Source organism: Bos grunniens, chromosome 26 (genome assembly GCF_055505025.1).
Source record: "Bos grunniens cultivar Pamir isolate PY7600 chromosome 26, Bosgru_T2T1.0, whole genome shotgun sequence".
In the NCBI taxonomy this organism is placed as follows: Eukaryota; Metazoa; Chordata; class Mammalia; order Artiodactyla; family Bovidae; genus Bos; species Bos grunniens.
The window spans coordinates 16,909,230-16,937,147 of record NC_141190.1 but is presented as its reverse complement, the minus strand read 5'-3'; the positions used below and the strand labels follow the sequence as shown (position 1 = coordinate 16,937,147).

Below are 27,918 nucleotides of genomic sequence, written 5' to 3'. Positions count from 1 at the left end.
CTCAAAGTTTTTGTACTGTCTCCTAATTTTTGGCAGTAGGTAGACATAATTTTTATTTTTTATTTATAAACTCTATAAATAATTTTGTTTACAAATAATACTTGGTTTAGAAATAATTTTGTTTCATTCTTTTTTTATATAATCTTGAAAACACATTTCCATGCCTTCTCATAGACTTCATGATTATCATTTTTAGGCTGTGTACTACTCCCTCACATGGCCATACCATATTTAGCTACTTTTCTGTGGCTGCTTAATTCCAGTTTTTTTTTTTTTTGTCATTATAAATAATGCAGCTATAAATATCTTTGTACATATAGCTTTTTCTTTTAAATTATATCCTGGAATCAGTGCCCAGAAAGGGAATGACCTGGTCAGAGTGTTGACTGTTTTTAGCTCTTGCTGTGTAGAGCCAGACTACAACTGACAACGTTTAAAAACTAAATGATGTAACCTATGTACCAGTGCCCTATATCCAAAAAGAATACTGTATAGAATAGGAACTGTTGGCACTCACGATGTATCAGGTCTATACAGCCCCAGCAGGACACCTAGGGATGAATGAGAGGCAGTTCCCACCTTTGGGAGCACAAGAGCTGTGGCTCTTCCACCTTTTTCTCTTCCTAAGACACAAAATATTCAAAACTGCTCCCCATCTTAGGGCAGACCCAGAATTTGGTTAGGCTCCCAAATTCTGCAGGGACTTGAAACACAAGCATGTTTTTAAATCAGGAGAATCTTAATCAAAGATGGTATAATTTTATCTAATAACAGTGTATGAGATACAAAAATTTAAATATATTTGTGTAGGATATAAGATTAATAAAAGTTAATGTAAATATTAATTTATTAGATTTAAATTATTAATAACATCATTCAAGATGCTCCCATTCTTATTTTTTCTGCACTTGATAAATTATTCTCCGAGAAATGTTAGTATGTCTCACAATGATTATGTTTTTTCTTTTCCTTTATATTTCTTCTGATTTTTGTTTTATGTATCTTTGTTTCTTTGTTGTTAGGTGTCTAATGGTTTATAATATCTATATTATTTGGGAATTATACCTTTTATTATTAAAAATATTCATCTTTGTTAATAAAAAAGATAATTTTTGGCTTTGATGGAGCAGGTAGCTGGCTCCTGATGGTAACACTATTCTTTTTTCTCACATCCAAGAATATCAGGATGCGGAGTGGGTGGAAGGGATAAATTAGGAGTTTGGGATTAATAGATACACACTGCTTTATATAAAACAGATAAACAGCAAAGATCTACTGTATAGCACAGGGAACTATGTTCATTATTTTGTTATAACTTTGAAAAGGATCTGCAAAAGAACATATGTCTGAATAGTAAATCAACTAAACTTCAATTAAAAAAAAAGAATATCAGGGTGCAAAATGAGAGGGATGGATAGATGACATAAATCCACTTTAATTTCTAAATTCAAGCAAACCATTCCCAAACCAGTCACTTGTCCTGTGACACAACTGGACAAGTAAGATGATCCCTATATGTGTAAAGCTCCGCACAGGGCATCTGGGTAGGTAGGCCAGTATCACGAGGAGACAGAACACTGGGGCTCAGGTGGCAGTATGAATTGGAGCCAAGAAAAATATGAAGAACCTGAGATTCAAAGGTCATAAGGTTGGCCAATGTATTGCCTTCATTAAATACTATTCTTAGGCTCTGGGATACAGCAGTGACCCAAACAGATAAAAACCCTTACCCCTGGGGAACTAAACCTTAGGGGTGGGGGCCGGGTGCAAATTAGTGAAATACTGATTTTGTCAGATGATGATAAACATAATGGGAAAATAAAAGCAGAGGAAGGTGACTCGGTGTTCTGGACAGCAAGTTTTAAATAGGGCTCTCGGAGATGACCGGACTGAGACCATGACATCTGAACAAAGGGCGAGCCTTAGGATGTCTGGAGCAAAGCATTCCAGGAGCCCTGATGCAGGGCCTTGAGGCTGGAGCGACAGGCCGGTGTGGGCAGAGAGTGGCACAAGGAGATGAGATCATTAAGGGAGCTGGGGCCATTCCGTGGGTGGCCCTACGAGCATCTTAGGCATTCAGCTTCACTCAAGAGTAAGTGGGCAATGAGACGTGGTGCGATCTGGCCTGGCGAATGTACTCCAGGGCGAGGGGGACAGAGCCCACTTAGGAGGATAGCGGCGCCCTGGGAACCCAGGTGTTGGGACTCAACCCGGTTACCTCTACACGCAGCTGGTCTGCCTCAGACTTGAGGTCTGAATTGTTGGGAAGGTCAGAATCTACGGCGAATCCAGCCTGTAGGAGAGGTTTCTAGGAAGGTTTTGAAGTTCCCTTACAAACTCTCGCGACGGTCTCATTAGCATTAACAAAGTTCCAGTGTGGGGTTCTTTAGTAAGGGGAGCCTGCGCAACGGTCCAGTTACACCACTGTCAGCTGCGTGGCCTCGGGCAAGTCTTCTAATCTCAGGCCGACTCAGCTAATTTATTTGTAAAATGGAGCTATAAATGCCCTGACTGCTTCACATTTTCTAGCGAGATCACTGGACAGCATCTTTAAAACATCACTGTCGTTTACATGAAAGCAAATGTGAAAATGGAGCTGACCTCAAAGGGGTGACTTTGTAAAGCACTTTCAAACTGGTTTTCAAGCGTAGACTCCTCCGCGGTCACCGGAACCTGCCCGCCTCTCACCTAGCGCCCGCGGTGGGGCTGGGAGCCCGGCCGGGCTGCGCCCGGGGCGGGGCTGTTTAGATCCCTAGACCCTGAGCTGACCCCCGGCTCTCGGGCCAGACTCTCTGCCCGGGCCGCGTGCTGCGGACCGCGGGCGGGAGGACGGGAGGGGCTGGCGGCCGCGACGCGGCCTGGGAGGAGCCGCCCCCGCCCTCCTCCTGCCTAGCTCCCGCCCGCCGCAGGCTCCACCGGACCGCGCCGCGCGCTCTTTCTCCGACAGCTGCCAGGGAGCCCAGTTCGCCACTCCGCGTCCTGCCCCGTCTGTCCCCTTGGGTCGCCACCCGCCGTCGCCGCGCCATGACCACCCTGCAAATAGTCCTGCAGGGCCCGGGACCCTGGGGCTTCCGCCTCGTGGGGGGCAAGGACTTCGAGCAGCCTCTCGCCATTTCCCGGGTAAGAGGAGCCCGGGACGCGCGGGGAGCGGAGCCATCCCGGGCTGGGGAGTGGCGTGCCCTGAAGGGGACCTGGGGCGGCCGGAGCCCTGTGGGCGCGGTCGGAGACGGCGGTTTTCTGAGCCCGGGACGGAGCTGGGATCTCCGGGGGCGTCCAGGTGCGCCAGGTGCGCGGAGCGCTTTCCGCACGTCTCGGGCCCGCCGCCCTTGCCGGACACCCGGCTCGCAGGCGAGCCAGGACCTGCGGAGCATCCACTTACCGCGTCTGCAGGACAGCGGGGGCCAGTTTTCGTTCCTTCGCCTTGAAAGCTTGGCGGGCGTGTGGACGCGCTTTGTCAACGGGCGAGGGGCTCAGTGTTCCCGCAGATCCCGCTCGCTGGGAGATAGCACTCCACTGTAATAACAACGCCGTAAAGCGGCCGAAAGCAGTTTGGAAATAGCAGGAACCACCTAGAAACTGAGGTGGAGCGGGTGGGAGGTTTACTAGGCCGGGGGTGGTGATGGGGGCGGCCCGCGGGGGACGAGTGAAATTAACAACAGTGGAAGTCTAACTCATTGGACTTCATTCATGGCCAAGTTTTACCTCTCTAATGTCTTTTGGAGAAATGGCGGGATTTTACCACCCGAATAAACCCTCTTGGATATTCCACTCCTTTGCGGGAGATGGCTGTGACATATTTCGCCTGGCATTTCGGGATTATCAACCGATCAGCTTTAAACAGGGAGGGGTGCGATGAGGGTCCTACTTTATGTGTGTGTCAGGGGGAAGTGGTGTTTGAAAAATTCTAAGAGAGCCCTCATCTATTTGGAAGGGCCCAGGTTCAACTGGAGATGACCAGATCCATCATTCCCAAATAAAGTGGAAACCCGAGGGAGATCCAGACTTAGCGTTTGGAAGCCCAGGTTTGGTCATCTAGTCTGGGCTAAAGGCAAGCTTGAGGTCCCACTGAGAGGTGCCACATTCAATGTGCCACCTGGAAGTTGGCCCAGAAATTTTTGGATTGAATTTAAAAGGGGAGCCAAAAGCACTCTGGTATCACTCTTTGCTAGGCTTCTCATTCCATTCTTGGGCTCATCTGCTTGCTGAAGGTGACCCTAGACTTGCCTTTCCAGTCATCTGAACATTCCTCTTTTTTAGAGGGGCAGTTTGGAGAGGGAGGGGAGTACCTACAGGTCATTTTGACTTAAGTCCCTGCTTCCAGCCCCGGAAAGAATATGGAAGGTGCAGGAGAAAAAGAATCAGGGCCTCCTCTGAGTCTTCTGTCCAGCCATAGTCCTACCTACATTTCCTTCCAGGTGGGCCTAGTGAACTGATGAGGTCTTCTTTAACCATCCCACTCCTAGAAGGGACAGGTGCTTCAGTTCTTAGGCACTGTCTCCTCCCTATCTTCCACCTCTTGTCCCCAGGGGGCCACTTTGAGTATTGCCAGGTACATACTATCTTCCCAGGCACCAGCAAGATTCCTCAAGTGCAGAAACTACCTTTCCCAAATCTGGACCCCCGTGCCCAAGCTTGGCACTGAGCTGAACCTGGCTGTGCCTAGTAAATCTTTGCAGGCATATTAATAAATGCTTATCCAGGGGAGAGACATTTAGACTCGCTTACCTCATAGTCCATTTGTCCCCACTCTTTGTGTCTATAATTAACCTGTCAGCCCTCTCAGCTTCTGAATTTATATGTCACATGAAACCTTTTCTTTAGAATTGGAGAATATGGCTCCTGTTAAGAACGGAAGACAGAGCAGGAGAACAGAGTAGCAGTGATTAAAACAAACAAGAAAACCAAAAAAACTTAAAAAACTCTAAAGGGAGGGGAAGAGAGATTTTACTGGTCATCTGTTGAAAGGGCGTTACTGCCTGTCATTTTAGCTGTTTTGAAAAGGCTTAATGCAAGTGGCGCTGTGCAGGAATGATGGTAGGTGGTGGTACTGAATTCAGTACTGTGAATTCAGTAGTCTGTACCCTTATCTGTTTATTTTTTTATTAGCACAAGTGTCATGAGCATGTCGCATATTCTAGAAACTATGCAAAGCCCTAGAGTTCCAGAAATGAGAAGACACAGCTCCACTCTCAAGATGTTTGTGGTTTAGTGAGGAAAGCTAATCTTTATAACACCCTGGGCTGTCCTTTGATTGAAAAGTGAAGGTGATTCGGAGGAGGTGACATCCTCTTGATAACAATTATTTACCTGTTTACTCACCTCATTATTTCCACATGGAAAAAACATGGACCTCTGAACTTCCTGAGCATGGGAAAGTCATTGTCATAAAGGGTCCCCAGGTGGGTAAAATCTGGTGTAGATTTGATATTTGGCTCTTACTTGAGTTGTCCCTGGAGGGAGTCTCCTGTCTGAGGCTGTCTTTTTTTTTTTTTTTTTTTTTAATCTCCGCAATGGGGATAACTCTGGTCACTGGTGGGTTAAGGTATGTGAGATTGCTCTGTAAACAGTGAACAGTATTGAGGTGTGAATGTCCACAAAGTTATACACACCTGGTTGGTAGGTGTGCTACATTTATCATCGGGGCAGATACAGTTTGCTGTGGTTTTTTATATGCAGACTTTGAGTCTCCACACCAAAGCAAACCGTAAAATTAAGCTGGAAGAGGAGTGCCTTTTACTTAAATAGCTATGTTTGCTTTCTCTTGCATGAATTATTCTGTTATTAGCTCCATCCTTTTGTTAAACTACTGAAGTTCCTGAATATAACTCTGTAGTCTTGGGTACTTGAAATTTTTTTTTTTAAACTTACTTTTATTGTAAAATTAAAAAGTCATAAACTAAAAATGCACAGCAAGTGGTTATAAATAACCAGTAGAGTTACTACCCAAGTCAAGATATAGAACATTACAGAGTGCCAGGCTGGGCTCCCTGTGTTACATAGCAGCTTCTCACTAACTGTTTTACACATGATAGTGTGTAAAATATGACCTGGAGGATGGGGAGGGAGGCTTAGGAGGGAGAGGATTTATATATATTTATGACTGATTCGTGATGTTGTATTGTAGAAACCAACACAACATTGTAAAGCAATTTTCTACCAATTAAAAAAAAAACAGCCAGACCTCAGCAGCTCACTAACCTGCCTCATTGTTTTTCACAAGTTTCAGAACAGAAACAAACAGAATACATTTGTATGTGTGTGAATAGCTGCTTTTATTCCTCAGTATTTTCATCTATGCTTTTGTGATAAATTTTCAACCCAGATCTCCAAATTTGAATGGATAAAACTATCTTTCTTCCTTTTCCCAGTTTTTCATTTAAGCCTCTACCTTGGACTCCCTACTTATCCAGATACACATTTGCAGTTGTCCCCTGAGATTTTTTTTCTCAGTCAGATCTACAGTTGTCTATCTCCTTGAGTTTTTTTTCCCTCCATGTCAATTTCTTATTTCCTCTAGTTGCTTTCAAGGGAAGCCTTCAGAGGATTTACACCCTGGCCAAAATTGCTGTTGAGTTTATGTTGACTGTTTTTCCTCTCCCAGCAACTGACAAAAGACAGGAAGGGGTGGAGCCAGAGATAAGGGATGCTCTTGGTAGGAGGCTGCTCATTTGCCTCTTGAGTCCTGGGGAAGCCTCTGTTAACAGCCTCTGGTTTTCCCTTGTGCATCCTAAGGGGTGCTGAATAATGGATACTCTGTAGTCAGAAGGTCTTTTCTGACTTTTAAGAGTGTTATTTCCAGATTCAAGGGCTTACATCATGTCCTTAAGGGTGAAAGAGCAGGGCTTATCTGTCAGATTGTGAAAAGCCAGTATTGTCCATAAAGGCTCATTATGCATTAATGGTCCTTGCTGTGTGCTCCCTCATTCTGTGAAATCGATCACCTAGGAAATATTAGCTGCTCCAGCTGGTCAAAGGAGTGGAGGAAGAGGACGAATTACAGGGAATGTCATGGAAGTGAATGCTTGAGCCTATGGCATGAAACTGTCTAAGCTGTGTTATGTCCCTTTGACAAGAGTCTCTGCTGCTGCTGCTGCTAAGTCACTTCAGTCGTGTCCGACTCTGTGCAGCCCCATAGACGGCAGCCCACCAGGCTCCACCGTCCCTGGGATTCTCCAGGCAAGAACACTGGAGTGGGTTGCCATTTCCTTCTCCAATGCATGAAAGTGAAAAGTGAAAGTGAAGTCACTCAGTTGGGTCCGACTCTTAGTGACCCCACAGACTGCAGCCTACCAGGTTCCTCTGTCCATGGATTTTCCAGGCAAGAGTACTGGAGTGGGATGCCATTGCCTTCTCCGAAGAGACTCTGCATGTTACCCCAACTCCTGGGTGCCAGCCTGTTGGCTTGTCTTTGAGGAGGAGAGAGCGGAGAATGGTGTTAAGGTATTGCAAGTGAAGTTGCGACCCTGTGGACTGCAGCCATTGGAATGGGATACATAATTGAGAGGAAGTTATCATCTAACCACTGAGGTCACTTTCCTAGTCTGATCAGGACTAGGAGAAGCACCATAATTCGTCTTGTCCTGGGGCTGTTTTCTAAGCTCTGCTCATTCTTTGGCATACCTTGTCACTGCTCCCTGGATGAGAGGGAAACAAGTATTCTTTGCATTTTACAGGTGAAAAGCTCCATGCCCAAAGGTCAGGCAATTTGAATTTACAGATTTTTCAGTGAATGAACTATTTCTTAGCTTCTTTGTAAAGGAAAAGGTAAAGGCTCATTAAAAATGAGCAAATGTCATAAAGTTAATTTTTAAAGGATAATTTGACTTCCAGTATGTCTCAGAGGAGAGCCTGAAAAGCTGCATGGTAGAGTGCCCGGGACAGGAACTCAGGCTGACCTCCAATCCTGAACACCACACTGGGTGACCCTGGGTATGTCACATGCCTTCTCTAGGGTTCAATTCTCTGTGAGGATAAAATAAAGAAACAAATGACCAAACCATTGATTTTGTACCCTTTGAATACGAGGGCCCCCCTTTTTATTGTTAAAAAGTGTCCCAGCCTCTCCTATGGCATTGGTTCTGTCTTTAACCACCAGTTGATTGAGAAAATGTGTTATATACTCAGAAATGTTTTCCACTAAATTTGGGTTGTGTTATTCATCTGTGAATATCTGTGCCTAAATGACTCTTGTGTTAATCACAAGAGCCTCTGTTTACACTTGACAGGCTTGTATGAGAATATTTATTTAATCAACTTGCAACAATGGCCATAGTTAATCTAGTTAAACTATATATAAGACTTTTTATATGCTAAGCAGTATTATAATATGAACATATTCTTTCAGTAATCCTTGTGATGCTTCTAAGGTAGATACAATTAATATGCCCATTTTATGGATGAAAAAAACTGAGTCATAGAAATGTGAAATATTTTGCCCTTGTCATGCAGTAGTGAGTGGATAGAGCTGGATTTTGACTGAGTGATCTGACTTCAAAGGCCATGGCCTTAACCTCTATATCATAATAATATTGTAATAGGAGCTATTATTTTGTGAGTGCCTACTCTGTGCTAGCTGTGCACTTACATTATCTTTTTCTTCACAACCCAGGGACACAGGACACACGATAAATCGCAGAACTGGGATTTGAAACCAGGCAGATTGACTCCCAGGCCGGCTTTAACTACAGTATTCTGCCCTCTGATAAGCCATAACTATCAGTATTTCATTGGTAAAAGTATTACCAGCACCCAGGTCTGAGAAGTGCTAATCGTGGGACAGGTCTCATCATGAGGGGTAGGACTCTCCTGGGCTCCTCACCCCTGAGACCCTTGTGCCCAGGGCGGTTTGCTGGGCTGGTCTCAGCCCCAGTGCTCTTAGAGCTCAGAGCATCTCAGAGAATAGCAACTCCCCTTCCTGTTCCTCCTGAAAAGCTAGAAGCCATGGCCCCACCTGGGAGAATTGACAGTCCAGCCATGGGAGTCCATGGCCATTCGGGCAGGGAAGAACACAAGAGCAGAGGAATTGGATGATTTGCCAGAGAAAAGCCTGCCCGGGTGGCCAGGAGGGGATTTGGGGCAGTTTTTATGACAAATGAAGATTACCAGGGAGTAGACAGATCCACCTTGCCCAGCCAAAGATGGGGCCTGTAAAGTGGGAGCTGAGTCCAGTCCAGGACAAAATGTACCCATGAAAACCTGAGATGAAAAAGGTAATTTCTATGTGGCACTTAGCACCCCTTGTGATTGTTGATACTGTTATTAGCACCAGTGTGGGTGAACTGGAAAGGTCATCTGTAACTGAGGTCTGTGGTGTGTTTTCATATGTAGAGTACACTGCTTTCTCAGGAAATGCCGTCAACCTGAAAGACAACTTTCTGAAGGACATTCTGATCTTGTAGAAGGCTAGGTTCTTGACCAAGCACTTGGCCTAATTTTAATAGAGATGACTACTCAGATAAGCTTCCCTGGTGGCTCAGAGGTTAAAGCGTCTGCCTGCATTGCAGGGGACCTGGGTTCGATCCCTGGGTCGGGAAGATCCCCTGGAGAAGGAAATGGCAACCCACTCCAGTATTCTTGCCTGGAGAATCCCATGGACGGAGGAGCCTGGTGGGCTACAGTCCATGGGGTCGCAAAGAGTCGGACACGACTTCACTTCACTTTCGCTCAGATAAAAAGATACGGACATAGGTAGGACCTATATAGGGTAAAGAGGTCAAATGCATACAGATAGATGAAATTAAGGTGATGTACCAATGATTTACATCCATTTCTTTAAAAATTACACTTTCAAAGCTTTAATGTGATCAGACTCTATATGCTCAGTCGTGTCTGACTCTTTGCAACTCCATGGACTGTAGCCCACCACCAGGCTCCTCTGTCTGTGGGATTTCCCAGGCAAGAATACTGGAGTTGGTTGCCATTTCCTTCTCCAGGGGATCTTTCTGACCCAGGGATCGAACCTGGGTCTCCTGCATTACAGGTGGGTTCTTTACCAACTGAGCCACCAGGGAAGTCACAGTCAGACCCTATGACTCAGCAATTCTCCAGTTAACCGCTCAATAGAAAAGTGTCCACATGGCATGAAAGACATATCAAGAATCTTCAAAGCGGTACTATTCACAATAGCCCCAAACTCGGAACAACTCAAATGCATTAACAAAAATGAAATGGAAAAATAAATGCTGGTATATATACATATATTTATAACAAAGAATGAAATGAAACACTGCCTCAGTGAGAATGGAGGGATTACAACCATGCATGATAATATGGATCAGACAGATATACAGTGTTGACAGGAAGAAGCCAGACATAACACATAAATACCACATCATTAGAGTTATAGAAGACTAATCAAGCCAAATTAATCTATAGTGTTAACTAGCATTCATCTATGGTCGGGATCATGGTAACCTTTGCCAGAAGGCTAGTGATGGAAGGAGGCACGAGGGGGTCTTTGGAAGTTCTGGTAGCGTTCAGTTTCTTTGATTCTGATTCCATGGAATCGCTTTGTTTGTGATACTCCATCCAGTTGTTTATTCACAAATCATGTCCTTATCTGTTTGTGTGATATGCCTCAATAAAATGCTTACATTAAAACTCTTGTGCTTTGTATACAGGATCAAGTAGTATAAAAATGTGGACAGCCCACGGTAAAAAGCCTTCCCCACACCATTTCCCAATCTTACTTCCCAGAGGTAAATGCTGTTTAACAGTTTGCTGCAAAACTTTTCAGACATTTTTCCATTCATGTAGCATTTTAAAAATCAAATTACCATGTCATGATGAAATATTTGGATGTCATTGCTTTTGCTTTCTGCCTTGTTTTTAATGTAGCAAATCAAGAATTAAAGCCATCTTGATGTCATGGGAAAATGAAATCTCGGTATCAGCCTGACCAGGATTAAAACTTGTCTCCTCCCTGTGTTAGCTGAAGGGTCAGCCTCTGAAACCTCAGTGTGGGAGTAATAGTACTTGTCTTCAAAGGTTGTGGTGAGGATTAAGATGGTGTTAGATAGATCCTAGCAGTTTGACTAACACACGGAAGGCATTGGGATGCAGTGGTACTATTAAAAAATATTAATGGTAGCTAGAAGGCAATGGCACCCCACTCCAGTACTCTTGCCTGGGAAATCCCATGGACGGAGGAGCCTGGTAGGCTATAGTCCATGGGGCCGTTAAGAGTCGGACACAACTGAGTAGCTTCACTTTCACTTTTCACTTTCATGCATTGGAGAAGGAAATGGCAACCCACTCTAGTGTTCTTGCCTGGAGAATCCCAGGGACAGAGGAGTCTGGTGGGCTTCCGTCTATGGGGTCGCACAGAGTTGGACACGACTGACACGACTTAGCAGCAGCAGCAGTGCATATTGAGCACTTATTATGGGCCAGACTTTGTTTTAAACTACAAATGTAATTTCACTTAATTGAACCATGAATGAGGTTGATCCTATTATAAATTTCATTTGATAGAGACTTCCCTGGTGGTCCAAAGGTTAGGACTCAGTGCTCTCACTGTGGTGGCCTGGATTCCATCCCTAGTTAGGCAGTTAAGATCCTGCAAGCCAAGTGGTGGAGCAAAAAAAAAGTCATTTGGTAAATGAAGAAGCCTGGGCACAAAAAGTATAACTGCTCAAGGTTATGTGTTTAGTGAATGGTAAGGCTTTGGGCTGTGGGTGATTGTTATTGGGGCTGTTGAAAAGCACATGGGAGGACTTTCCTGGTTGTCCAGTGGTTAGAATCCGCTTTTCAGTGCAGGGACGCAGGTTTGATTCCTGGTTGGGGAACTAAGATCCCACATGCCTTGGGCAGCTAAGCCCACGTGCTGCAGTGAAGAGTCCCAAGTGATACAGCTAAGATCTGATGCAGCCAAATAAATAAATATTGAAAAAAAGAAAAAGCATATGGGGTTCAGAGGGACTTGTATGGGGACTTTTGAGAGACTGATGACTTCTTGATCAATTAATCAGGGTATTCTACTTTGCTGTCTGCGTTTTAATTCTATTCCTATGTAAGAAATAATGGTTGATCTTTCAGACTACGAGAGCTTTCTCTCTAAATGGCCACCCCTTAGCATTAATAGTTTCCTTTTGCACTGAACCGTGAAGTGAAGCTAGATTAAGGCACAGCTCACCTACAAGGACCTAAACTACTTTATTGCCTCATTTTCTTAAGAAAAATGGTTATAGAGTAACTAAGAACAGTTTGAAACATTCTTGGGGTTTTCAGGCCGACTTGCCTAAGTACATACAGCTTCTGTGGCTGTAATGTGGCTTCAAAGTCTGTGCCATAACCTCGACCCACAAACAAATTGAGTCAGAAGTCTGACTAAGGAGAGTTCAAATTCCACATCTAAATGGTATAGTGTGGGGCTGGGCTCTGCTATGTCACCCAGCTCAGAGTCTTTTAAATTTATATATCTGAATACTTTGACACAGCTGCTAGTTCAAAGGAGGTTGTCCCTCAAGGTACATGGCACTGAGATTGAACTTGAATTCCAAATTTCTTTAGTTCAGTCTTGTTTTCTATGATGTTAGAAATGCTAAACTATCATTGTTTAATATTTAATTAATACAGCCAACTTGTAAGATGGATTTAAGGTAATTTACAGCAGTAAAATACATAGCTACAAAATTTCAAACATAAAAACACACATCAGAAGATGTAACAAAAAACTGGAACAAAGAAGAAAGAGGTGTGCCAGGACCTTTATATCAGATGGTTTCTGTAGTTGCATACTGCATTTAGCTGTGAGTTTTCTGGCTGAGGCATAATAGGAATCATGTTAAGTTGTTTAGGCACCTGGAATGAAATGACTTGTGCAGTACTCTACTTGCATTTAAGGATGTTTATCAATGTTGTCGGAGAAGGCAATGGAACCCCACTCCAGTACTCTTGCCTGGAAAATCCCATGGATGGAGGAGCTTGGTGGGCTACAGTCCATGGGATCGCTAAGAGTCGGACACGACTGAGCAACTTCACTTTCACTTTTCACTTTCATGCACTGGAGAAGGAAATGGCAACCGACTTCAGTGTTCTTGCCTTGAGAATCCCAGGGATGGGGGAGCCTGGTGGGCTGCCATCTATGGGATCGCACAGAGTCGGACATGACTGAAGTGACTTAGCAGCAGCATCAATGTTGTAGGGTCAATGTTAAAGGATCAAGGTTAACAGTATTCTGTGAACATTCAGGAAATTCACCTGTATTTCTGTCCACAGATAAACGTCAGAGCACCTTTTGAATAGGGACAATTTTTTCTTCGCAGGATTGGGGGTGGGGGCCAGTGGAGACTTTGCATCAGAGTTGTTTCAACTGATTGACAAGTATTATATTTGGTTAAAACCTCCATCTCTGTCAAAGGAGTGGCAGTACAATTTATCATCCAGGCTGGAACACTGTTGAGAGTGAAATAGGGTGCTTTTGATAATTAAGCTGGGAAAACAGGTTTTGTCCTGGACAAACCAGGGTGTCTTATAGTCTTGGTTATAAAACTTTTCTACATAGAATTTTTTAACTAAGCCAGTGGTCACAAGCATGTTTGCCTGAAGGGGTTGGGAGGCAACAAAAGGGTTTTGACTTGAGGGTGAGGTAATGGAAAAATCAATAGCAGCAAGAAGGATGATAAATGGCAACTGGTTCCAGGTTTCTGTGTTGGGGACAGAGGAGCATGGCGTGGACTAATTGAATGGAGAGTGTCTGCCTCAGCTAAAGCAGGCAGAGTAATTAAAAAGCCGAGATAGTAGGCAAGGTTCATTTATTGGGCCCCCTCAATCTTGAGCCTAGGGATTAAAGGAATCCCTTCTCGCTGTCAATAGAACAGATAACTTTAAGTGTAAGTGCCTTCAGGCAAGTCCTCTAGGGGAAGCCAGCCTCCAAATGGCTGTCCTAGAGGCTGCATGGTCGACCCTTGAATGGATCTGCTTCTCTCAACTGCTGTTAGGGACTATCTGTAAAGGCAGTCACCTTAATGTCAGTAGAGCTAGGTCCAAGTGGTTGTTTCTTGGCAGTAACCAGACAGTTGAGTCAGAGGCTATGTTTAAATTCCTTTGTTGTTCCCCATTGTTTTCCAGATAAAGTACAGATAAAGCCTTGTTAAAAAGAAAATAACAGAACTCTTGCAGCCAGATCTGTTTTTATATTTCCAGACTCATCCCTTTCCTCCCCCTTTGCTTCCTGTGTTTTATCTATGCCAGTCCACATGCAGTTCCTATAAGCCGGAATGCTCTTTTCTGCCTCCTGTAGTGCCTTTGCACAGTTTTAAGCATGCCTCCTCCAGGGAGTCTTCCCTGATTCCACCTTTAGGCTCTCATTGCGTCTTTACTTGTTTCTAGTATCGGCTGCTGTACATGCCTGTCTGCCCCAGGAGGCTGTGAACTTGAGAGTGTTCTCTGCCTGGGGCATTTTGTATAATCCTCACGACAACTTTCTGACACCAGGACAGTTATCACTCCTATTTCATAGGTAAGAAGAGGGAGGCACACAGAGGTGAAATATCCCACTCAGGGGTACTTAGCTCATAAGCATCAGAGCCAGGACTTGATTCCTGGCTATCTGACTTCAGAAGCCACATCTTAATAAGCTACACTGTCTTTCAGAAAGTACTTAAGGAATGTCTGTCTGATGAGTGAATGAATGAGAGAAAGGAGGTAACAGGAGGGATAAAATAGGTATATGCCATAATACAGAGGAAGAAAGTCATCTTTTCATTTGCGATGGCCAGTGGGTATGCATCCAGGTTTATGTAAGAGCATTAGTTATTTAGATGTGTGTGCAATGGCACCCTACTCCAGTACTCTTGCCTGGAAAATCCCATGGACGGAGGAGCCTGGTGGGCTGCAGTCCATGGGGTAACTGTGAGTTGGACACGACTGAGCGACTTCACTTTCACTTTTCACTTTCATGCATTGGAGAGGGAAATGGCAACCCACTCTAGTATTCTTGCCTGGAGAATCCCAGGGGCGGGGGAGCCTGGTGGACTACCGTCTCTGGGGTTGCACAGAGTCGGATACGACTGAAGCGACTTAGCAGCAGCAGCAGCAACATGTGTGGTAAGTCACTTCAGTTGTGTCTGACTCTTTGTGATGTAAATTGAAGAAAAGGGCTTGTAAATTGAAGAAAATAGGTGAGCCTCATCATAATCCTATTCTGTGCCATTTAGAAGTGAAATTCAGTGCATTTTCTTTTGTGTTCAGGAGTCTGATGGCAGTGCACAGGCTTTAATGATGCAGTGAAGGGCAGATGTACAGGTTGGCCTCTGAGCAAAGTGTCTGCCTGGCGGGGCAAAGGGTGAGAAAGACTTGAGTGAATTCTGCAGAAAATGGCAGATTGTTCCTTAGTGGAAATTGTGCTTAACCCCATTTATCCTCAGGCAGGAAAAGTTGTGATCAAATTGTATGGTCTCTGAGGAAGAAAGCTGGAAGAGGGTTTTGCGGATGTCCATTGAAGTAATTAATGGGCCTGTCTCTTTGGAGCAGAGTGTAGGACTTCTCTTTAAGAAGCTGAAGCTGACTCCTTTATGAGCTGGTTCTGATGGAATTTGAGGGTCAGGAGGAAATTAGAATAGACAGTGTGGCAGACTGGTTTAAGTGGAAGGACTCCAGAGCCACACAGCCCGCCACTCACCAGCTGTGTAACCTCAGGCAAACTGCTTAACCCTTGTTACTCTACTTCCTTCTCTGTGATGATGTCAATAATGTTGGCTACCTGATAGCATCGCGGGAGGATTGGTGAATTAACCCTTGCCAGACGCTTTCACTGTGTTTGACACATAATTAGCACTCATTAGCTGATGAATGTTGCTGTGATTGTGATGAATAGTTGATGTGCAATAAGGATCGGAGTCCTCCATTCAAGATGGGAACTAACCAGAGGAGACGCAGGCCTTCTCTCCTGAGGGCTTTTCATTTCTGATTTGAGTATTTTATAAGGGAAGGTGTTACTGGGTCCCAGCTCAGCACAGACCAGTGGAGATGGTTAATAGATGGCAGGAGGTACCCAGGCCTTGGTAGGAGTTTGGGACACTCCAGTTCCCTGTGTTGAAGGCCACAACAGATGAATCTCCTCAATTCTGGATTTGTCTTCAGCTCTGACAGTTATTTGGGTTTGGAGCTTCTGCTGCTGGCACTGTGGTAAAGCAGGAAACGGAGTTTGGTTAAATGAGAGGATCTGGTTTCAAGTTCAGGCTCCAACCTTTAGCAGTGTGAACTTGAGTCAGTCACAGCTTTTCTGGGTTTCAATTTCCTCATCTGTAAAATTATCTTACATGTTAATGGTGAGTTCATCGTCATTATTATGTCAAGTAGCAGAAAGTATGTGAAAGAGCTTTGTAAAAAGCAAGTCCCGTAATTTCATTTAAATCCACTTTTTTCCCCTAGAAATAAACAGCTCATGAAAGAATATGGACTCTATTTGTATGTGATTCCGTCCAAGTTCCATCTGATGATAGTGTTTTACAACTTTCTGAGATTTCTTTTAACTTCCCATTAATTTGGGTTAAAAAAAAAAAAGACCAGAAGAGGGGATGGCCAAGCCTTGATTACTCAGGCTCAGGGCTCTTAAGACTGGTTCTAGCTCGTCCAGAATCTGTCAGGATGTTTTGAGCAGAAGTGTCTCACCTTCAAGACAGTTTAAACCAAGTGCTGGAAATTCCGGAGTTCTTAGCAGCTGAGCATATGCAAGTAAGAGGAAACTCTGTTTTCTTTTTCTCAAGCTTTTTGTCCCCCCAACCCCCACCTTATTTTAGTTTTGTGAGTGGTCGCATTCCAGGAGAGTGATGCTGGGGAAGATGGTTATTTGATTCCTTTTGAAATAGTCACTTTTTTAAAAAGGATGAAACGAAGCAGCATGATTACATATTTAACAACGCAAGGTATTTTGGATTCAATCATTCATTGGACACATATTCATTGCCCACATACTGTGCTGGTCACAGCTAGGCACCTGAGGACATCACAGTGCAAAAGGCAGACAAAAGCCTGCTCTCACACTTATGGCTCTCAAGCATTATATATAAACAAATTCAGAAAACAGACTTACAGACTTAATGTGACAAGTGCTGTGAAGAAGAGAACGTATGAAAAGGTTGACAACGGGCCCTAATTTAGACTGGAGATCAGGAATGTCTTCTGTGAGAAGGGTCATTTAAGCCCAGAAGTTAATCAGGCAGTGGCTGCAGCAGTGCCAAGGCCCTGAGGCAGGAAAGAAGGAAGGAAGGCCCCTGTAGCTGGAGCTTAGGCGGGGGATGGCCTGGGCCTTAGGGAACTCATCCGTGATTTTGGGTTTTATCCAAGGGAACTTCTCTTTAACATCATGAGAATTGGTTATGACAAATGAGTTCATCAGGCTGCTCTCCCTGGAGACAGAGTAAATAAAGTGATGCTTAGTGCCATTTTTAAAACAAGGGGTCTGTGTTGTTCTTTAGAAAAGGGAAAACATATACGAAGTCACACCAGGTCAGTCTTCTCAGGAAGACAAGCAGAAAATGAGAGGAATTTGTTTTTACTGCACATACTGTGACTCAGAGCTAACTCCCTGAAGTCGACTGAAAGGAGAGCGGCCATGCTTGCCTGTATTAAATTTCTTTTCCCAGTGGCTGCATGGGAAGAAGGTCCGAACCTTAGATTGGGGGCTTTCATTTTCTAAAGGCCAGATCTCTGGTAAACGGATGATGGGAAAGCCAGAAAGGAAGGTTAGGAGGTCAGGATCTCTGCACTGGTTTCCACATCCTGCTACATTCCAGGAGAGTTTTGCCTGATAAAGTCATAGCATGTCTGAACCGGAAGGAACCTTGGGGACCAAAGTCATCCGTCCCTTATTTTGTGGGGTCCAGGCACTGATGAGGGGAAAACCTTGACAGCAACATAACACTGGCCACCTCAGGAGGTCAGTGTTTCCTTCTGGCAAGGGCTGATTGGAAACTGGCTGCTGAAAACTGCATCAGATACAGAGGCTCAGGGCATAAGCCTGTGTTAATTTGGTGTGTTGGGCCTCTTCTCTGTGGTTCAGCCTTATGGAGACCCTCAAGTGTTCACAAAATCTTCCTCACTGGGCTCCCAGGAGTCAAAGGCCTTTTCCAAGGTGAGGCCAGAACCCTGTGGGTGCTGGGAGCCTGGGTGTAGTCTGCTCCCAGAGGGCTTGGACTTCCATCGAGGAAGGTCTTTTAATGCCAAAGTCATGACTGACCTTGGGATGATGGTCCTGTTTTTAGTATGCTGCCAAGTCCTTCAGTCGTGTCTGACTCTGCACTCTGTGGACTGTAGCTCACCAGGCTCCTCTGTCCATGGGATTCTCCAGGCAAGAATACTGGAGTGGATTGCCACACCCTCCTCCAGGGGTTCTTGCCAACCCAGGGATCGGACCTGCGTCTCTTACATCTCCTGCATTGGCAGGCAGATTCTTTACCACTAGCACCACCTGGGAAGCTAGATGTTTTTAATATACCTTGGTTTAAAAAAATACTTAATAGTAAACACATCTCTGAGCTTAGTGCTGCTTCAAAATGAGTTTGTACTTTGTTCATCACAATAGTGTCTGTATTCACTTGAAAAATAGTTGTACAACTCCAAATGAGGCATGATAATTATTCAGGTCACACGTAATGCTCAGCAGGCAGATGGATTTGATGACCCACTGCAGTCATTGGCTCGCTTCGCTCAAGCATGGTGGCCCATAAATTTGGAACCCCTTGTTTTAGAAGCATTGGCGTGAAGAAAATCAGCCACCTATAGGGGCTGACCCTAATAGTTAACTTTTTGGCTAGGAGGAACCAGTGTATACTGGTTCATACTTTAAAATATTCTTTGTTGCTTTTTTTCAGTTACAAAAGTACTCTAAGCTCACTGTGAAAATCAAAACCATTACAGAAATGTAATATTGTGGACAATTTGGTTTTAGTTCAGTTCAGTCGCTCAGTCGTGTCTGACTCTGCGACCCCATGAATCACAGCACGCCAGGCCTCCCTGTCCATCACCAACTCCCGGAGTTCACTCAGACTCATGTCCATCGAGTCAGTGATGCCATCCAGCCATCTCATCCTCTGTCATCCCCTTCTCCTCCTGCCCCCAATCCCTCCCAGCATCAGAGTCTTTTCCAGTGAGTCAACTCTTCGCATGAGGTGGCCAAAGTACTGGAGTTTCAGCTTTAGCATCATTCCTTCCAAAGAAATCCCAGGGCTGATCTCCTTCAGAATGGACTGGTTGGATCTCCTTGCAGTCCAAGGGACTCTCAAGAGTCTTCTCCAATACCACAATTCAAAAACATCAATTCTTCAGTGCTCAGCCTTCTTCACAGTCCAACTCTCACATCCATACATGACAACAGGAAAAACCACAGCCTTGACTAGACGAACCTTTGTTGGCAAAGTAATGTCTCTGCTTTGAATACGCTATCTAGGTTGGTCATAACTTTCCTTCCAAGGAGTAAGTGTCTTTTAATTTCATGGCTGCAGTCACCATCTGCAGTGATTTTGGAGCCCCCCAAAATAAAGTCTGACACTGTTTCCACTGTTTCCCCATCTATTTCCCATGAAGTGATGGGACCGGATGCCATGATCTTCATTTTCTAAATGTTGAGCTTTAAGCCCACTTTTTCACTCTCCACTTTCACTTTCATCAGGAGGCTTTTGAGTTCCTCTTCACTTTCTGCCATAAGGGTGGTGTCATCTGCATATCTGAGGTTATTGATATTTCTCCTGGCAATCTTGATTCCAGCTTGTGTTTCTTCCAGTCCAGCATTTCTCATGATGTACTCTTCATAGAAGTTAAATAAGCAGGGTGACAGTATACAGCCTTGACGAACTCCTTTTCCTATTTGGAACCAGTCTGTTGTTCCATGTCCAGACTAGTAACATAGTAATATACTAGTTGGCTGATCCCAGGTAAGTCACAGATCTTTCAAAGCCTAAGTTTCCTGGTCTCTAAAATGGGGACCATATTGGGACTGATACTTGCCTTCCTTTCTCACAAGGTTATTGTGTGGGTCCAGTGAAATGGTTTATAGAAACAACTAGTAAACCTCAATGTATTACGTAATTTTAAGGGGTCAGTATCATTATAACTTATGAATTTAGCCTTCTTTACTTTTTAAATGCTTTGACTCATATCAGTGAGTCCTTAACCCAGTGGTAACTTACTCAGTGGTTTCCTTGGAGGCAAACGGTACCTAAACCTGCTCACTCCTTTTTTCCCAGGTCACTCCCGGAAGCAAGGCTGCTATAGGTAATTTATGTGTTGGAGATGTAATCACAGCCATCGATGGGGAAAATACCAGCAATATGACACACTTGGAAGCTCAGAACAAAATCAAAGGCTGCACAGACAACATGACTCTCACAGTAGCCAGGTGAGGAGGAAATGCTCTCTCATTTCCGAGCGACCAGAAGCTGCTTTTGAGCAGGGACTGCCTCACCTATTTCAGAATTCCCTATACCCCCAGCTCAGTGCCATATAGGTAGTGTGGTATAGGTAGGCTGAAGGTCTGTGGAATTGGATTTTCAGATTGCTCATCTTCCTCTCTGATTTTACAGTGCTTCTCACTGTGTGGGCATCTTTTTCTAAGATACTTGAATTGTCACTTGATCTAACACAACTAACCAAAATTTTGAGGAAGTAAAATCAATTTATATACTGTCAGATATAATGAAATGAAACCACTGAGCATCTACTGCTCCCGCCACACAACACTGAGCCCTGGATGCTGCTCTAGATTACAGTTACAGAGACAGACTTCATTGAGCACATTAGACAAAGTGCTGAAAGTTTAAGAAAGGAGAGCTAGAGTTGATGAATGAGAAGAATGCTCTGGGAGTCGTAATTGGGACAGAGTTCCCGTTTCTCTTCCATTTAGTCTTGGAAGGGGTCCTGTAAAGGCATGGTTTCAGAAATGATTTGGTTCGACCTTTATAGTTCCCTGTTTCCTGTTGGATCAAGTTTACATTCTTCGTTCAGATCTCCTGTTTACCTGTCTTCAATGTCTCATTAACCTTAGCTTGCACAGTGCTTCATCGTGAACCCTTTGGTCTCCTCTGCAAAGTAGCTTTATGGCTTTCTTCTACCTTGTACCAGGACTGGCAGGAAGACCAAGTGTGGGGCAGGATGCCAAAGCATCTTACATGCTTATATGCTTCCGAGCCCTGCCCTCATGAGAGGTGCACTGTTTTATTACTATCCCCTCAGGAGCACATTTACCCTTCATTCTCCATTCCTATCTCAGTGCAATCTTCTCCTTTTAGACATTCATTCATAGATTGATTTTTTGATCCATTTACCATTAAATTGAGCAGCTACATCTTGTATATATCTGGTCCCGTGCTAGGCCATCTGACCATAGAAGGATAAGTACAAATATTCTGTACCTGTAAGAGTGAAAAACAAAAACGCTAAAGATAACTTAGAGGAGACCTAGAGTTTGCTGTGTAATGGTACAGAGACATGTTTTTCCAAGTTCAGGAGAGGCACCATGATCAAGCTGGTTGTCTGGTCTGCATCAAGAACACTGGATGAGACAGAGAAGCTCATTCTGTCCTGAGCAGAGGTGGGGTGGCATCAGGCAGGTTCAGGAGCCTGGAGGAGGCTGGTGCAGCTGGGTCAGCAACACAGAATGTATTGGGGGAGGGCTGAGGCTGGATGAAGGGCCAGCAGCCTGGGAAATCCCTCAGGGTTGAGTGGGCAGCTGTCAGAGTAGCAATCAGACATGATGTCATGAGGTTGATGCTTCCGAAAATCACATCAGTGGTAAAACAGAGGGGAGGCTGGGGAGCAGAATGCTAGTAGCTGGGTAAGAGGGGACAAAACCCGACTCCATTTTTAGTGTGTATTATTTATTGGCATGCATGAAACAGCTTAGCTTTGTCAATCTGTTGCAGATCTGAACAGAAAATCTGGTCTCCTCTGGTGACAGAGGAAGGGAAACGTCACCCATACAAGATGAATTTAGCCTCTGAACCCCAAGTAAGTACTTGCTCACCAGCGCTCTTGCTTTTAGCATCCCGGGACATTTCCACTTTTGACACAGCTCAGCTCACCTCTGCTTTTCCTGCCCTGGATGCTGGGGATAGGACGCAGGAAGGGCCCTCCACTGACACGTCTGGGACCTGGCTCTTATTCGGTTCTTCCCGTAAGGGAACTGCAGGAGGAAAGGGCTGGAAAACCCCAGAGCAGTGACGTCAGGGCCTGGTTAGGAAGGGGATATGGAAGCGGGTGGAAGCTTTCCTGTGTAGAACAGAGTGGCAGAACCATGGCAAAATAGAAGCACTGACTCAGCTCATGATGGACCGCTGATGCAAATGTGCTAAAGATGGAAAGAAGTTTGGGTCCTGAGGCCTACAACTTAGCAGGGACATGTAGTAGTGGACCCAGATATCCCTGGCCACCCTTCATCCCACTACCTGGTTTCTGAGAGTCTTAGGGTGGAAATGCTAAGTGCTCTAGTTTTCCTTAAAATTACTAAAATTAATTGGTAGTTCATATTGGAAAATAGGGTAGGGAGTCAATGCACAGTTTGTTGGCCAAATAGAATTTCCTGGGATGGAAAATTGTCTGGAGATCCCATATTTTGAATCATTAATAATGATTTTATTTCTTCTGTACAATGAATGGATGGATGTTCTTTAGCAATAAGGACAGGAAATGTAAAGAAGAATGTTTAGAACATCTTTGTAAAACTCCTCACACTTGGTAGGCTACTTTTCACAGTGTGTCTGTTGGATAAATGAATGAGTTGTTAGTGGTATGTTAGTAGTAACTCAATAATGGCTTTTGAAAACTTCTTCTAAAATGGTTTGTGATTGTTATACATTTAGCCCCAATTGAAGATTTGAAGTTTAATTTTTTTTCTCAGTTTCAGACAGTGTATCATTTTTATGGTATATTAAGATATAATCCAGAGAAGGCAATGGCAACCCACTCCAGTACTCTTGCCTGGAAAATCCCATGGACAGAGGAGCCTGGTAGGCTGCAGTCCATGGGGTCATGAAGAGTCGGACACTTACTGAGCGACTTCATTTTCACTTTCATGCATTGGAGAAGGAAATGGCAACCCACTCCAGTGTTCTTGCCTGGAGAATCCCAGGGACAGCGGAGCCTGGTGGGCTGCCATCTGTGGGGTCGCACAGAGTCGGAAATGACTGAAGTGACTTAGCAGCAGCAGCAAGATATAATCAAAAGATAAAGTATAGCTAGTTATCTTTTATACCTAAAACAGAAACTGGTGTGAAATTGAACTCACTGGTACATTAGTGTGGGTAAATTAGTGGTTGTATGTGAATGGTATTTCTCAAATGTCTTCCATTAAAATGTCAGAAGTGTAATCAGACAAAATTTTTCCCATTAGTTAATAAAAATAATACTTAGTCCTAACAGTCACTTTAAGGATCATTTTGCATCTGCCATTTCAAAACTGACATGACTGTATTATTCTCTACAGCTCCTCTAAGGAAAGTTCATGAAATGGCATTCAGTTTATAAATTGGCAGCTGTGCAAACTAATTTAAAACATGCCACAGTCAATTCCAGTTTCCTAGGGAGTTCTCAGCCACTTCATTAAGTTTACTATAAATGTTCAGTTTTAATCTGTTAAGTTGTCGTATGTTTTATAATATATCAGGAATGATTTTGTTTTAGTGCCATCTTTCTAAAATCCTAGTTTTTCACTTCAGGAAGGCAATACTTAAATTTCAGTTATACTTTTTGTATGTATTATACTTTTTATATGTATTATACTTGAATTTCCATCTTAAACATGAGTACTTATCTTTAGTCTTTTGAAGGTAATTTTCTTCAGATTAAAAAAAAACCTCAAACACTTTAGCATTTAATTTGACTATATATTTTTTTGAATTCCAGTAATTCTTTGTTCATATGAAAAACTTCCCACCTCTCATTTTCCCAAAATCTTCCACTTCCAGTCACTCTAAAATAGAGGAGTGAGTAAGAGCAGAGTTCATCTGTAATTGAAGGATCTGTTCGTTCATGTAAGGCCAGCCCACACCCCAGCTTATCTGAGGTCAGTGCAGTTACACACCTAGTTTATATTTCCTCATTATTGAGTTTCCTCGGTGACTGATAAATACAAAGCCCAAACAATGACATCATCCCTTCCAAAAGGCAGGCCCTGAATTAACCGCCTGATTTCTGGAAAGACCAGTATTCACTTGGGGTTAGAGATACTCCTTTTATGTACAAAACAGATACATTCTTGGGAGATTCTCTGTAGAGTGAAAAATCAGAATTTCCAACCTGCATTTTCTACTGACTTCCATTGCAGTTGAACATGGGTTTCTGTGGAGGGAGAAGGGAATGACGCTGGTTGACTGCTGTGGTGCCAGGCAGAATCCAGAGGCTAAGAGAGATTAACTTGCTCAAAGCCAAACAGGAGGCAACAGGGAAAAACCTGAGCGGAGACAGAGTATGAGGGCTCTTCCCTGGTGCTCAGCATCAAGAGATGCTCCTCAGAATTGCTACAGGGAAGGAGAGAGGAGAAAAGAATTGCCATCCTGGCTGCTGCTTGTGCGAGTGCCCTACAGAGCTGCAGGGTCCCAGGCCACCCCTTGGGAAGTCTGCGGCCGTTAAAGACCACTTCTTATGTCATTGTTATTCCTCGTGCAGTAAAAACTTTCCTAAAACTTTGCTAAAGTTATTTGCAGAACTAATTATACTTCCCTTTGGTGAACACACTACATGTACTGAACTTTTGTCCAATGTGGATCAAGTCAGCTCAGTGTAAGGTGTACAGGAAAACCTCACTGTTTCTAACATGTCAAAGAGGGAGCCTGTCTGAATCATCATAAACACATTTTCATGTTGTCTTTTAAGTCAGTGGTGGTGTTTTAGTCGCTAAGTCATGTCCGACTCTTACGTGGACTGTAGCCTGCCAGGCTCCTCTATCCATGGGATTCTCCAGGCAGGAATACTGGAGTGGGTTGCCATTTCCTTCTCCAGGGGATCTTCCCAACCCAAGAATTGAACCCTGGTCTCCTGCACTGCAGGCTGATTCTTTACCAACTGAGCTAAGTCAGTACACAGTGAATTAAGCTAGTGGTTTTCATCATCAATTCTGAGAAAGCATGAAAGACTTTAAGGCTTAGTAAAGAAAGAGGAAAAAAAAAAGGAAGAGCAGCAGAGGACAGGACTCTTGGGGCAGTTGTTCTGGGTCTGAGTGTTAATGAGGAGTCCGGGTTTCAGGAAGATTTCTGGGAAGCCCAGAAAATAGGGCTCACATCATGTTTAATAGATTGCACAGGGTACGCTCTCAGCTAGGAGAGGGGTTGACCCAGAATGCCTGTGCAGAAAGCACCTTGCTGCCATCAGAAAAGCTGTGAATTTTTTTTTTTTTTTCTTAGAAAGGAATGTTAGTTTAAAAGCTTTTGAGGGGTGTTCATAGAGTAGCTCTGAGGTGGTGTGGCTGTAGTAATTATCTACTGAGACCTGGCAGTCTAGAGTGGAGGTTGATGGTGGGTGCTTCCCCAAATTACAGAAAGAGGGGGATGAGCACAAGAGGAATTTAAAGTCCTTTCCTGCAGCTACCTGGGCATGGCCCCATAATAGGTATCCCCCAGCCTTCCATCTTATCAGCTTGGCCTTCCCTCACAAGAAACAACAGTTCAGTCATTCCCTGTAGCCTGCTTCTGCTAGTGCACCCAGGCTTGTCTGCCTAGTCATCAGCCACTTCAGTGCTGACACCACAACCCTCTTATCTTGCTTGTCTAAACCTTTCCTTTCTGGGGAATTTATCTCTACCTTTTATCATCTCCTGCTTTGCACTGAAGTGATGCGGGTTCCTCTCCTCCTGGTACTTAATCCCTCTGGAATGTGTCCTGAAAGGCTGTTTCAGCTCTGACTTGGATCCGGACAGCCTAGGGCATCAAGGGATGTCCTACCTAGGGGTATCCAGCAGAAGATCAGGTTCTGCTGGACCTCAGTACCGGATGTACTTAGTAGTACATACTGGACACCGCTTTGATCTCTCCTTTGATCCCTGCCTGCAGGAGGCCCTCCACATAGGAAGCGCCCACAACCGGAGTGCCGTGCCCTTTACTGCCTCACCCGCCTCCAGCTCTGCCCCCAGGGTCATCACAAACCAGTACAACAACCCAGCTGGCCTCTACTCCTCTGAAAATATCTCCAGCTTCAACAACGCCTTGGAGTCAAAGACAGCAGCCAGTGGGCAGGAGAACGGCAGAGCGTGAGTAGGCCCATGCAGTCTGCCCTGGGCCAGTCCTGGGAGAGGCTTACCACACCAGAACAGGCCTGTGCAGGCAGCGTGGAGAAGGGTCAACCACTAGCCCAGAGAAAAACGTCTGCTTTAGCACTGTCTTTGTTTTTTAACTTTTTTGGCTGCATGTGGAATCTTAGTTACCCAATCAGGGGTCAAACCCTCACCCTCTGCAGTGGACGGGACTGTCTTAACCACTGGGCCACTGGGCCACTGGGGAAGTCCCTAGCACAGTTGTTTCTGTATTCATTTTCCTCGTCTCTGAAAACGGGGTGACACCACCTGCCTTGTAGGGTTGTTGTGAAATAAGAAGTAAGCTGTAAAATGTCCAGTTGATTCTTCACTGAGACCCTGTTATTATTGTTCTGATTTCTGTGGTCACTGTCTTCTTCCAAGTGACCATCCTCCTTTCTTTTTTTTTTCCATCCTCCTTTCTTGACAGCCCTGCTGCTTCCTGAAAAATTCTTCAGTGTTTAGAGTTGGGGCTCTCTGCTTGTGTTCACCATCCAATGTGGGCAAGGGATGGGTACTTCATGATGCAGTTTTTGGTGAAGCAATGTTTGCTTTTTTCCCTCCAGTGGACCAGTAGAAACGATAGGAAGAAGAGATGTCCGTGCACGTATAAATGTGTGTCCATTGGAACAGATTCTCATCTGGGATAGAGGAGGGCTTGGCCAGGGTGGGGAGGTCTAAGGAGACATCTTGCTCAGGGCTGGGGAGGCCTGTGCCCTTTAGCCACAGCTGCCTCTAAGTCTTCATCTAAAGGATCCTTTGTGTCTTCCCAGCAGAGGGGGCCCAGTATCAACTCCCTCCCAAACTCTTTGAAGATGAATCCAAAAACACAGGGAATCCTGCGGCCCATGGCAAAGAACTGGGTTTGAGAATGGAGAGAGAGTAAGAGATGGGATCAGTTCTGTGCGGTGGAATACAGGAGGGACTAGGTCATAAGTTGTCACCTCATTTGCCCAAAGGTGGCAGGGAAGATGAGGACTTGAGGACAGAGCTCTGGGTGCAGACATGGGGGAGCAGGGCAGCTCATGGGAGTGGTACAGTGCATGCCCAGTCCAGAGGGGAAACCACTCCTTGGTTCCAGTCAGACTCCACGTGCTGACCTAGGATTTCCATTTCTGATGGATAATTGCATCAAAACAGAAGTCAGAAAGTTTTTCATCTGAAATCTCTTGATTTTTCGATGCCAGTGACAGTCAAATTTGTTGGAAAATATCATGTGGTCCAAACTTGTCTGATCTCAGAGGATCTTTCCTCCTTGGAACCCTCAGTTCTTTCTTCTTTTTAGTTGATTCATAACCTTGTGTTAGTTTCAGGTATACAGCTGAGTGATTGAGTTTTTTATCTATATGTGTGTACTTAAATATTTTCAGATTCTTTTTTCATTATAGGTTATTTCAAGATATTAAATATAGTTCCCTGTGCTCCACAGTAAATCTTTATTGTTTATCTGTTTTCTATATGGTGGTGTATATCTGTTAATGCCACACTCCTAATTTATCCCTCCTCCACTTACCCCTTTGGTAACCATAAATTTGTTATGTCTGTGACTCTGTTTCTGTTTTTTACATAGATTCATTTGTGTTATTCACATATAAGTGATATAATATTTGTCTTTGTCTGACTCTGTCTCACTTGGTATGATTTTATCTAGGTCTGGTCACATGGACGGAGGAGCCTGGTAGGCTGTAGTCCATGGGGTC

General features: G+C 44.3%; 1 protein-coding gene across 1 annotated transcript in view; it reads left to right on the top strand.

Annotated features, from left to right (window-relative positions):
- Positions 1-2,917: 2,917 nt before the first annotated feature.
- Positions 2,918-27,918, top strand: part of PDLIM1 (PDZ and LIM domain 1) — a 40,611-nt gene continuing 15,610 nt past the window's right edge. The window contains exons 1-4 of the mRNA XM_086378803.1: positions 2,918-3,120; positions 20,187-20,338; positions 21,861-21,945; positions 25,980-26,176. Coding sequence (XP_086234929.1) covers positions 3,025-3,120; positions 20,187-20,338; positions 21,861-21,945; positions 25,980-26,176 — 530 coding nt within the window. The 5' untranslated portion in view covers positions 2,918-3,024. The remainder of the gene's footprint in view (positions 3,121-20,186; positions 20,339-21,860; positions 21,946-25,979; positions 26,177-27,918) is intronic.